The sequence below is a fragment of the Equus quagga genome, chromosome 5 (genome assembly GCF_021613505.1).
Source record: "Equus quagga isolate Etosha38 chromosome 5, UCLA_HA_Equagga_1.0, whole genome shotgun sequence".
NCBI classification, from domain to species: domain Eukaryota; kingdom Metazoa; phylum Chordata; class Mammalia; order Perissodactyla; family Equidae; genus Equus; species Equus quagga.
In genome coordinates, this window is record NC_060271.1 from 50,046,809 (window position 1) to 50,060,034 (window position 13,226).

Here is a 13,226-nt window from a genome sequence, read left to right on the forward strand (position 1 = left end):
AGAAGAAAACTACAGACCAATATCCTTTACGAATATGCATGCAGAAATCCTCAGCACAATGCTAGCAAACCAAATCTAGCACCATATAAAATGGATTACACACCATGATCAAGTGGGATTTATCCCAGGAATGCAGAGTTGGTTCACATACAAAAATCAATCTACGTATTACAAAATAATAGTTGAATTAAAGGAGAAAACCACATGATCATCTCAATAGATTAAAAAAAAAGCATTTAACATACCTGAATCCCCTTTCATGATAGAAATACTTAACAAACTATGAGTAGAAGCGAATTTCTTCATGTGGTAAAAAGTATCTACAAAAACCCCACAGCTAACATCATACTTAATAGCAAAAGACTGAAACCTTCCTCTTAAGATGAGGACCAGGACAAGGATGTCTTCTTTCACTGTTTCTATTCAACATTGTACTGGAGGTTCTAGTTAGGGCAATTTGGCAAGAAAAACAAATAAAAGGCATCCATAGAGGAATGGAAGAAAGAAAAATATGTCTATTCACAGATGACATGATCTTATATATAGAAAACCCAAAAGAATCCCCAAAGAAAATCTATTAGAGCTAATAAATGAGTTCAGCGAGGTTGCATGATACAAGGTCAATCAAAGTCAGTGTCTTCTCTAGAGTAGCAATGAACAATCTGAAATGAAATTAAGAAAACAATTCCATTTAGAATAGCATCAAAAAGGATAAAATACTTATGAATAAATTTAACCAAAGAAGTGTAAGATTTGTAGATTGAAAACTACCAATATTTTTGAAAGGAATTAAAGAAGATCTAAATAAATGGAAAGACATCCTGTGTTCATGAATTGGATGAAAATATATGTCCACACAAAAACTTGTACACAAGTGTTTGTAGCAGCATTACTCATAATAGCCAAGGGTGGAAACAACCCAAATGTCCATCAATTGTAAGTTTATAAACAAAATGTAGTATATCCATATAATAGAATATTATTTGGTGAAAAAGGAATGAACTACTGATGCATGCTACAATGCGGATGAACCTTGAAAACATTTTGCTAAGTGAAAAAAGCCAGTCACAAAGACTACATATTATGTAATTTCATTTATATGAAATGTCCAGAATAGGCAAATTCGTAGAAACAGAAGGTAGACTAGTAGTTGCCAGGGGATGGGAAGAGGGGGAAATTGAGAGTGACTGCTAACGTGTATGGAGTTTCTTGGGATGATGGAAATGTCCTATAATTAAATCCTGGGGATGGCTGCACAACCTTGTGAGTATCCTTAAAAAATCACTGAATTGAGGGGCTGGCCCCGTGGCCGAGTGGTTAAGTTCGCGCGCTCCGCTGCAGGCGGCCCAGTGTTTCGTTGGTTCGAATCCTGGGTGCGGACATGGCACTGCTCATCAAACCACGCTGAGGCAGCGTCCCACATGCCACAACTAGAAGGACCCACAACGAAGAATATACAACTATGTACTGGGGGGCTTTGGGGAGAAAAAGGAATAAAATAAAATCTTTAAAAAAAATCTTAAAAAAAAAATCACTGAATTGAACTAAATTAAATCCTCTGGAGAATGTAGATATTTTTAAGCCAGACAATCTACCTGGTCAGGTGCAAACCACAAGTTCCAACTCCTCTTCAGCGGTCTGGGCTTCCAAAGTCAGTTGCGTTTTCAAAGTGTTGACAGGGTTATTCAGCTCTGTCTCAGTTGTGTTGACACCTAGTGGCCAGTTGAGCCACGGGCAGTGGTCTATCAGTTCAGCTCTCCGAACTGAGTCCAGATCCACGGAGGAGCAGCTCAGGAAGGAGCACTGGAGTTCATAAACAACTTTATGGGGTCACTTCCCTGAGCAACTCTCCCAGCAATTTCCCTGTTCCTTCATTTCCTGTGGCTTCTTGGTTTAGTCTCTCAGGCAGAAAAATGAGGCTTTTGTTCCCCAGCTCTGCCATGTACTTCTACATCTGGGGCCAAGCAGCAGGACAGAGTTGGAGCAAAAGCAACAATGGTTGGTTTCGCCCGCTTGGGACCACGGCTCTGCCATTTGAAGAAGAGTCCCTCTTTCAGAGTTTTGGCTCCTGGGGTCCAGCTAAATGGAAATTCTCACCAGACTCTCTTTACAGGCTGTTCTCTTTGCCTAGAAAGCCCATTTCCCCTTTCTCCCTCTGGAAGTCTCCTTCCCTTTGGGAAATCTTTCTAGACTCCTTAGAATTACCCATTCTCTCCTCTAAGCAAGCTCTGTGTCTTACTCGTATTTCTAATGTTGGTTTTTCATCACACCACATTCTGAAGCATTTTTTCATGGCCCCGGTGAGCTTTCCGAGGACTGAGTGTTTATTGCTGTTTTACTATCCTCTAGCACAATGGCTGACCAAAGCTGACGTGCAACTAAATGGTTTCTTGAATTTGTTTACCTGTCATCTATCCTCTCCCCACTTCTAATCTGCTGCCTTCTGTCTGGTAGAGGAAACTCCTTAAGCTTGTTGGAATTGTGTATAGACTAAGCAGGTGACAAGCAAGGGCCTAAGGGATTTTACCAAAGTAACAATATAAACTTTAGTACATGAATTTTAGTTGGTCTTTTTAAGGCCTTTATTTCCTAATTTTTGCCTCTGTTCTGGTAGAAGTTGTTGCCAGAAAGCTTGGTTCCGAATAATTTAGGACTCATTACACGTACACAAAATTAGAAGACCCAGCTATCCTCTAAAGGCATTTACAACTTGAGAGAGGGAAATAGCCATGTAAAATTTCAAAAATAGAGGATAATGTTCAAGAACAATACCTCCTGATTAAATCTGTGGTTTAGGGGGGATTATTAACTGGAAAGCAGTATGAGTAATTTTTAAAATATTGATGCCTTTGCCCCAATATAATCCCTCTTATGGGGTCTGATGTGATATGATGCTAAAGATGTGTGGGAAAGGAATATCCTTTTAATAAGCTGTGCCTTTCATGATGCTTGTCTCTAATATTTTTAGGATTAGGATCCTCTTCTTGGACTGCATAAATATGTTTTACATCTTCCAGTTTCTACTGGAAAGTAGTGAACATGAAACAATCACCTGCCTGGTACAATTCTAGGTTTAAGCAGCCACTTGCCCTTGCACTGAATAGTGACAGTCAGTAAGTGGAGAGTCTCCTACTTGATCTTGTGGCATCAAAACTTCTAATATGACAGCAAGATTAGACAGTAAAGCAGGAAATACCAAGGTTTTAGGTGAGGAGAAACTACATTTTCTCTTTCTAAAACATTGGGATCTCCCAGTGGAGAAGTGATGTCTCAGGGGAGGCAGGTCAGGACACAGTAGCCAGCTCCCTTTTGCTGCCCAGTGTTCACTGGGAATTCTAGAAAGTGAGGAGGGGTGTGTATCTGAGGCACTGAATTCATGATCCACCAAGTAAGGTTTTAAGGTTTGGGCAATCACGGCACAGTTTTTGGAGTACACCAAAAACAAAGCTTTATTTTCAATTCTACCAAGCTAGAATTTTTTTTCCCCTGAGGAAGACTGTTGCTGAGCTGACATCTGTGCCAGTCTTCCTCTATTTTATATGTGGATCACCACCACAGCACGGCTGACGAGTGGTGCAGGTCCGCAACCTAGACCTGAACCTGCGAACCCAGGCTGTCGAAGTAGAGCGTGCCGAACTTCACTGCTATGCCATGGGGCCGGCCTCCTAAGTTAGAATTTTTGATAATTTATATAGATGCTGCCTTTAGCTCACCATTGCTCCATAAGTGGAGGAAAATTTGCCAAAAAACAAACAAAAAAACCAGATGTAAACAATACTGTAGAATACACGTTTAACCCATTTAATGGAACATGTTCAAAAGAGAAAGTTAGCATTGCCCAGTACCGTAGCATAACATTTTTTTGGCAAACTGAAAAATGCTACCTGAAGAGAGCCCTTCTCTCCCCTCCAAAAAACTCCAAAAATATTTTAAAACCATTTTCCTAACATTTTGATATATTTCCCATGTCTTTCTAAAATGCCTTTTTGCATATATTTATGATGATCCTATTTAAAAGATTTTGGATCCTGCTTTTAACATTTATTGTAAGCATTTCCCAAGTAGTCTTTTTGGTGTGTGTGTGAGGAAGATTTGCCCTAACATCCATTGCCAATCCTCCTCTTTGTTTGCTTGAGTAAGATTAGCCCTGAGCTAACATCTGTGCCAGTCTTCCTCTGTTTCGTCTGTGGGATGCCTCCATGGCATGGCTGATGAGTGGAGCAGGTCTGCACCCAGGATCTGAATCTGCAAACCCCAGGTTGCTGAAGTGGAGCGCCCAGAACTTTAACCACTCGGCCACAGGGCTGGCCCCGTAAGTAGAATTTTTAAGCAAGGAAGGGATGACATTTGCATTTTTAGAAAGAAAACCCTGGCTGTGGTCTTTGTGCTGGTTCTTAGCTTTAAAAATTCTAATAGCTTTGTGGAATACTTGAAACTGGTAAAGGTATAATCTACAGTGCCCAAGTATTCCGTCAGCCATGCAGTAATCACTGAGCTCCTGCTGGGCACTGGGCATGGCATGGAGGATACAAAGATAAAAACACCAGTCCTTCCCTCCAGGAGCCAACCTTCTGGTGGGAACATAAACCAATACATACGGCAGTGCACATCACAGCTACTGAAACAGAGAATGTGAACACAGAACTAGGGGAGAAAAGAAGAGGGACTAGTTTTGCTTGAAGGAGACAAGAAAGATTTGAAAAATGGGGTGAAATTTGAGCTGAGTCTCAAAAGTGAGAAGACTACCTTTATTACAGGAGGGCTGGTCAAGATCTGGGAAAGACAATAAATTCTATGTGGAAAGGGCACTGGCCATTGGGAGAAAAATACACTTAATAATAGGTTGGGACCCGCCTATGAAAGTCCTTGATGCTATAAGAGAGTTGGGACTTTATCCTGCTTGTTTCAGTAAGCCAAATGGAGGTTAATAAGCAAGGGAGAGTTGATTGATGGTTGCTTGGAAGTCAGAGCAGAGTGAGGATAGCATAGAGGCAGGCAGGGGCTGTAAATCAGGAGAAGAGAGCTTTCTGGGACCTTTCTACAGTTGAAGGGATGGATTTTGGAGTACTTAGATGTGGAGAGAGGTGGAGGTTGTAGGGAGGGAAGAATAGAAGACAACTTGATATTAGTCTGGAAGTCTAGATAGATGGTGATGCCACTACAGGAAATGGATAAATGGAGAAACAGGAAATGGAAGAGTGCCTGGGCCGCCCATCTCCTGGCCTCCTCCCCTGCCTGGCTAACTTGTATCCTCCTTTCAAGATGCTTTCAAGGCTCCTAGGAAGCCTTCCCTCCTCCTCCGCTGAGGGTGCTGCTGTTGTGACCTTGCAAAACCCTATGCCCACCCCATCACAATACTTCTCACACTGTGTTGTAATTACCTGTCTCTCTTACTTGGGCAGGAGGAAACCAAAGCTATGCAACTGCCAGGAAAGAAAAAGGAGTACCAGATTCAGATCAGAGCCCCGGGAATGTCCATATTTGAAGAGGATGAAGAGCCAAGGAAGGATGGAGCACTGGAAGAGAAACGCCCCCTGACAGCCCTGGGAGTGAGCATCACCTTCCCAACACACCTCACACAGTGCCTCAGGGTTTGCTGAATGATGTAGTAAGTAAGATATGCATCTCCTTTGTTAAGAACTGAGAAATATCAGAATTTATGTTGAATAATGGGAAGAATCCACCACCATTCTATATGGTTCTAAGATTTGGCTTATACATAGTAACCAGATCCTTTTCTCATTTTCTTTTCTTCATATATATGAATGTTTCCATTATACATTCAAGAATATTTGAATTTTCTCTCACACTCATGCATACACACATATATATATCTTACACACACGCCTCCCCCACAAGTAACAGAGGAGAAACATTTATAAACTTGGAATCACAGGAACTACTTGGGTTCAGATTCTGGATGTGCCACTTTTGTTTTTAAAGATTGGCACCTGAGCTAACAACTGTTGCCAATCTTTTTTTTTTTTTTCTGCTTTCTCTCTCCAAATCCCCCCGGGTACATAGTTGTACAGCTTAGTTCCAGGTCCTTCTAGTTGTGGCATGTGGGACATCGCCTTAACGTGGCCTAACAAGTGGTGCCATGTCTGCGCCCAGGATCCAAACCACTGAAACCCTGGGCCGCCGCAGTGGAGTGCACGAACTTAACCACTCGGCCACGGGGCCGGCCCTGGATATGCCACTTTTAAGTTGTGCAACTTCAAGGACCTATTTAACAGTACTATGCAATTCCTCTGCTGTAAAGTGGGAAGAATTTTAAGTAACCCATATGGTTGCAAGGATTAAATAAGATAGTATTTGTGGAAACTGCCTTGTGAATTTTATATAGAGAATATTTAATAAGATATTTTTACATGGATTTAGATATAATACTACTTAAATTATGTTCCAAAAAAAACTACATATAGTAAAAGTTTAAAATGGCTTTTCCCCCCCAACGTGGATTTTTAAAAATTGAGGTATAACTGACATATAACATTATATTAGTTTCAGAGGTACATGATTCAATTATCTGTATATATTGTAAAATGATCACAATGAGTTTAGTTAACATCCATCACCAAAAAAGTACAAAAAAATTTTTTTCTTGTGATAAGAACTTTTAAGATCTACTATCTTAGCAACTTTCAAATATTCAATACAGTATTACTAACTCTAGTCTCCATGCTGTCTACTATATCCCCATGACTTATTTATTTTATAACTGAAAGTTTGTACCTTTTGGTCCCCTTTACCCACACACCCTGCCTCTGGCAAACACCCATCTGTTCTCTGTATCTATGAGCTTGTTTTTTTGTGTTTTAGATTCCACATATAAGTGAGATCATACAGTATTTGTATTTCTCTGTGTGACTTACTTCCTTTAGCATAACACCCTCAAAGTCCACCCATGTTGTTGCAAATGGCAAGATTTCCTTCTTTTTTATGGCTGCAAAGTATTCCATTGTGTGTATGTATGTGTATATGTGTACACATATATATGAAATAAAATATGGCGTGTCTATGTATATATATACACACATATACACACACACACATATACCACATTTTCTTTATCCATGCATCCATTGATGGACACTTAGGTTGCTTCCAAAATGGCTGTCTTAAGCACTAGTCCTATCTTCTCATAGTTCTATGTCTCAAAGCCATTCAAAATAAACAATGCACAGTAAGTTATTGTTAATAATTATGAACATTTATTAAGCACCAAGAGTATACTGCAGTGGTTGCTATATAAAAACATAATTATCATATAGTGTCCCTGCCATTGAGCTTACAATCTATAATGAAATACAACAAGAATGCTGTAAGCCTACCTCAAAATTTCCTTAACTTAGAAATGGCCATTTTGGCGAATAAATGAGACAAAATGACCCATCATTTCAGGTACAATGTTAATAAGGCTTCTGAACATGACCCAAAGAATGTTTGACTTGTACTGAGCCATTTTTCTCAATTATATTAGGCTTGGTAAGAAGAAGAGCACTTTGACATTTGGTGAGAACAATTAATTATTTCAAATTGCCTTGTGGACTTTGAGATACTCAGTAGCCTGAGTTTTCCACAGCCAGGGAAAGTCCCATGAAAAGTATTATCGACTAATCCAAGTTTGTCTTCGGTCCCACCTACATTTCCACTTCTTCCTCCTTTCCCACATGTCAGGGCTCCAATGGTACCCTAGCAAGGAAGAAAGTACTATATGTAGCTATAAAACACCCTAAAGTAGTAGAGGCTTAACAAGTTGAACTTCCAGGAAATAGTAATTCATTTTTAAAGAGATGAGTTACAAAGACAACAGTGGGACCTCTGGCCACAGGAGAAGCCTGGCTACGTAAGATACGTAAACAAAGCAGCTGAGCTCAGTCCCGGTCTCTTCCAAGTAATTTAGAATATAGGTAAATGGTTGCTTTTCTGCTCTGTGTTTCTGCTGTAGGAGTATTTAAGAATTTAGCATCAAGACCCTATACTGCTGACTTTGTACTATTTTGCCTATATCCATAGTATAATATTTAATAAATACTTTTAAGATTTTCATTGCTGGTCATATATTAGCTGAAAAAGGCACACTGAAGAGATTTTGATTCTTACTGTCAAATGCAAAGACTGTTTTAGACTTCTGAGCACATACAGTCTCAAACTATATATAGTGATTATTTTCAATCATTGATAATTCTTCGAAGTCTAAAAGAACACTAAAAAATAGAGTAATTGGTTATAAGTTATCTGAAAACTGAAATAGAATTTACTCTGTAAAGTACATGCACAAACTTTTTAAAAATACATGCATACAAATATTTTAATGACAGAGTGGTTAGCATCCTGAGATTTTTTTTCCAGCAATTTTTGGAAAAACCAATAATTTTTTCCCTTAGAAGTCCATCTTGGCAACTTCCTTTTAAATGATAACATAGCAGCAGCAACATTTAAAAAACGTTCACAAAATTTGCTTTGTATACAAGTTTATCGAGAAAGCATGGTCCAGAAACTTCAGGAAAAAACTTTTTATAAAGTAGAATAATTCACTACTTTTGACGTAAAATTGACACTTACACCTTCACTTTCCAATTTAAAAGTGTCATTTATAGTACTTATACTACTTATAGTAAATGAAATCTAATTAACTATGAAATTTGAAATGAAAACCTTGAAACACATACCAACATCATTCTCTTCTAATAAGATAACAGAAATTAATTTCAATGTTTCCTCAAAATAGGAGAAAAAATTAAAAAAGAAATAAACATAGCTATGGTAAATGAATTTGGGTTTACAAATTTCAATCAACACACTTATTTTTAGTTAGTATTGCATGAAATAGCTACAATTCCTGATTAAAGTATGTGTTTTTCTAAGGCAAGGCAAGTCTGATTATGGATATAGCATGGATATTAGCACAGCTATAAAGGCAATATGACCAATACATATACATTCACTTTTTTTAAGTGATATATTCCAAGCTACATAAAATTTAGTTTCATGTCCTATTCTAAGACTCTATCTTTGACTTATTAGAAGCATGATTGCCATAATACATTAAAAAATACTTCATTTTTCCATTATTGTAAAGTATACTGTATTTTCAAATACCTAGTATAAATTTTTTTGCACAAAATTTAAAAAGACATACTATTAGCTAGCTATAACTACTGCGTTAAGTAATTGTATGAAGGAAGAAGTTCACAAGGAGAACAAAGTATAAAACTAAGCATAATAATTATTGCATTTAACAAAAAAAATCAAGTAGTTCTGAATACACTTACTTCTTGTCTTAATAATGTGTATATTCATTTTATAGCTACTAGTTTGATAAACATGTTAAAATTCTGAAAGATTTGTTTTTATTGGTTGGTAATTTTTCTTCCCTGTATCCTCCCCAACAGGAGTTGGCATTAACTTTCTTTTGAATACAAAGTAAAATAATGTGTATAATTTTCATCTGAGTCACATAAAAGCTGACTCTTTTTATTTTAAAAAGTTATATTTAATTTTTTGGACCTTAATTAAAATTTAACATTTAACCCACGTGTTTTTTGCTATTAGGTATAGTCTACATTTCAACAAATTGATAAGAGTTATTAACAAAGGCAAATCTTGATTTCATTTGTATTTTAAATATGATTACACAAACTTTTATTCTTTTTTAACGAGAAAAAGGAGATGAAGAAAACCATTCATACAGGTCCTCTGCACTCTCAACTGTTTTGAGATACAGCTTTAAAAAGGGTGGATGGAGTCAAGTAATGTTGGTAATCTCTTATCTTTGCATAGAAGAGAAAAATAAAATAAAGGAAGTTATTTCCTTCCTAAGGTCTCAGCTAGTTTCTTAAGTCTTTTCTTCAACTCCAATGGAAATTTCTCATAGCACTTCTTACAGACTGGCTTCATGTCAAACTCCACAAATTTATTCCTAAAAATAATAATAAAAAAAGAAATTAACGGAAATATATTCAACAAAGACATATAAATAAAATGAAGTAATTTTATTGAAATAAATTAAGATACTATTTGATAACATCTATATTCATGTTAGCAAAAAACTATAATTTTAATCTCAATTCTCGTCATTATGGTAGATGTGAAAACTTAATAATAATATCATTTGAAAAAAATTATACTTATAAATTGATCCTATACATCTCCCTATGTAATACAGAATATATATTACATCTGGACTAAGTGCCAAGTATACAGGAAGTCTAATGTAAGTATAATTTAGGTAAATAAAGTCAATCACATTTTAAAGTACCATGAGAACATTTTAAAGAACAGTTATTTAAAGCAAAAACATTGTACTTCTGTAATTTGAATGATCCTCTCTTTACTGAAGACAAAATAATCTTTCTTAGTATTTTAAATTAGGTAGCTATGAGGTTTCTTCTTTCCTGGCATAAAATGGTTTGCTTCCCACACCCAACAAAAAAAATCACCTTAAAAAGAAAACTCCTAAATCATAATGGGTTATTTTTGTTGGTAGATAGAACAGAGTTTCTAATCATTCTTAAAGAACACAAATGAAGCAGACTGTGGTTCCATTTTGTGGATGGTAGCTGTATGGAGAACTCAGTTCTTCATTTTAGGAGCTAGAGCAATACACATTATCAATTTACTGTCAAACAGTTCTGGAGAGGATAAGTTTTCTGATGGTCTCCTAACTATTTGTAATGCATTTAGAATTGGAAATTACAATAGCTTATTACTGAAATCTAGCATCCTTAATTGTGAATTAAGTAAATACATAACTTTAGAACATGTTCATTTTTTGTGAAATTATATTTAGGAAGCATTGTGGAACAAGTCTGGTGGTACACTGTCATGACAAATGATTAAATCTGCTGATATAATTTTAAAAAACAATGTTAATAACAAAGTTAATTCCTGACCACATATTTAAAATGAAAAATCTTTTATTTTAAAGCACCACATGAGAATTTTCTAGCTGTTTTTCACAGAGATCCTAATGCTGATAGTAATTGAAATGATGTTAAATTTCAATTGGCAGTTTGATTTCAATAGTACTAGTGAGTTAAAAATTTCTCCTGAAGTCTTCTTAGAACAAAAGCTATTAAAACTGCCGCATTTTTTTATGAAAGAAATAAATCATCGCTGCTTTCAGAGATGCATATTACTGCTAAGCAAACCTTCCATTGTTTTAATTTTATGTTTGAATTTTAATTCCTCTTTATAGAAGGAAATGACAACTGAAACACTAAAAAATGTTTAGAGCTTAGAACACAATGGTAACCATGAAGGAAAAATAGGACAATCACGCTAGCAATTCAACAGAATTTCAAAGATTGAAATATTTCCCATAAAAATCAGAAATAAAATAGTTTGAAAACACCAAGAAAATGAATTCATAAACAGTAGCACATGCGCACTGTATGAAAGCACATATCTACCCACCAAGACAGCTGATATCTTACTACGCATGCTAGACAGTCTTTACTTAGTTATGAAACACACTGAAAGGATATAATTCAATATAGAACTTAGAACATGCAACACTGGAATTTATCAAGTAAACTGTTTTTGGCAAAGAAACCAAAAACCAGGATTTTAAAAGCTGCAATTATCAGAGAAAAATACTTTAAAACTTTTCCCAGTATCTATTAAGAGACTGGAATTCTCCCCTTGGAATCCATTAAAAAAAAAGAAAGAAATCTATACCATATTGTGTTTCAAGAAAAGAGATGAAGGAGTCTATAGATTAAGGGAAACAAGTAAAGTACAAGCCTGTATTAAGTGTGGACTTTATTAATTTAAACTTTGTAATTTTAATAATTATGCAAAAGGACCAACTCTACACAGGGCGAATACTTGTATTTCAATCTCTGACAGCTACAAATACATGCCAAAAAGAAACAAAAAAAGCAAAAGATAAAAACAGAAAAAAACATATTCTGCAGGACTAACCACAGAAGAAAGCAGTGAAAATGATGATAGAAGGGACAGAAAAGTTTACAAACAGACTGGCTTTTTCTTTTTCTGCTTGTCCTTATCCTTTGCTTCTCTCTCCCGTTTGGCAAGTCGCCTCTTAAATTCTTCTGGCATTTTCTCATAACAGTGTTTGCAGACTGGTTTTAGATCAATTTCAACAAATTTATCCCTTTAAGCAGGACAAAGAAGGAACAGAAGAAAGAACAGGGAACAATTAAAGGAAGAACCTTTACTTTTAGAAGACCTGAACAGAAAGAAATAAGGAATCAAATTCTTTTGAAACTCTACAAATATTTTAAAAAATGTTACCCCAAAGTTATCAGACTTAGGATTCACACTTGACCAAACTGTAGACTTACTTGAGTGTTAATTTAGTGTTGCAGGTGGAACAGGCAAAACAGTTCACGCACCAGGCCTTATTAAGGGCAGAGACCACTAGAGAAAGGAGACGGATGTCTGGTCACATACACTGGTATGGGAAGTTGGGAGGTTAAATTTCCAACTATAAAACAGAATTAAGGCTATTTCCATGACACCTGGAAGAGGTTCTCAAGAAGTTTTCTTGTAAAAGAATCACATAGCTAAAAATCTCAGTGCCATTAATTAATGTTTACTGAATCAATGAATTCTATTAATTTACTTATAAGGCTATTTTTTCACATTATTAAAAAACATACAAACTGAGCACGTAATTTATGTCTTCTGTGACTGCAGGCTTCACCTGAGGGAAGATTATTATTGATTTTTTTTTTTTTGAGGAAGATTAGCCCTGAGCTTACATCTGCAGCCAATCCTCCTCTTTTTGCTGAGGAATACTGGCCCTGAGCTAACACCTGTGCCCATCTTCCTCTACTTTATATGTGGAATGCCTGCCACAGGATGGCTTGCCAAGTGGTGCCATGTCCACACCTGGGATCCAAACTGGTGAACCCCGGGCCGCCGAAGCAGAACATGTGAACTCAACCGCTGTGCCACCAGGCCGGCCCCTATCATTCCCTTTTTCAGACTGTATTTATAGTTACATTGTTTTCCTTTCCTGAGTATCCTGTGAGGCATATCAATGGTATGTATGTACCACGTCTTCACACCAAAGCCCACGTCCTCACGCCGTGGATGAAGCGGGTATATCTAAACTGTATTAGGTCACTCGGATGAACTTTGCTGGCACAGTGCTTGCCTCCCAGTGCACTCTCCACTACTTTTCTGTCCCTACTGCCACTGGGCCAATGAAGAAATATGAACCAGATAAGTAATTAAAAAGAAATTCAGAC

At 36.7% G+C, this 13,226-nt stretch overlaps 1 protein-coding gene across 7 annotated transcripts in view; it reads right to left on the bottom strand.

Annotated features, from left to right (window-relative positions):
* Window positions 1–7,191: 7,191 nt before the first annotated feature.
* LIMS1 (LIM zinc finger domain containing 1) overlaps window positions 7,192–13,226 on the bottom strand; it is a 158,494-nt gene continuing 152,459 nt past the window's right edge. For 4 of the 7 annotated variants that reach the window (XM_046661356.1, XM_046661354.1, XM_046661353.1 and 1 more), the window contains exons 9-11: window positions 12,315–12,390; window positions 11,932–12,124; window positions 9,791–9,925 (exon numbers count right to left, since the gene is read on the bottom strand). In XM_046661356.1, the coding sequence (XP_046517312.1) occupies window positions 11,977–12,124; window positions 12,315–12,390 (224 nt within the window). In that variant the 3' untranslated portion in view covers window positions 9,791–9,925; window positions 11,932–11,976. Of the gene's footprint in view, window positions 9,926–11,930; window positions 12,125–12,314; window positions 12,391–13,226 lie in introns of those variants that run through there. The other 3 variants (XM_046661355.1, XM_046661352.1, XM_046661351.1) reach the window with 2 other exon arrangements.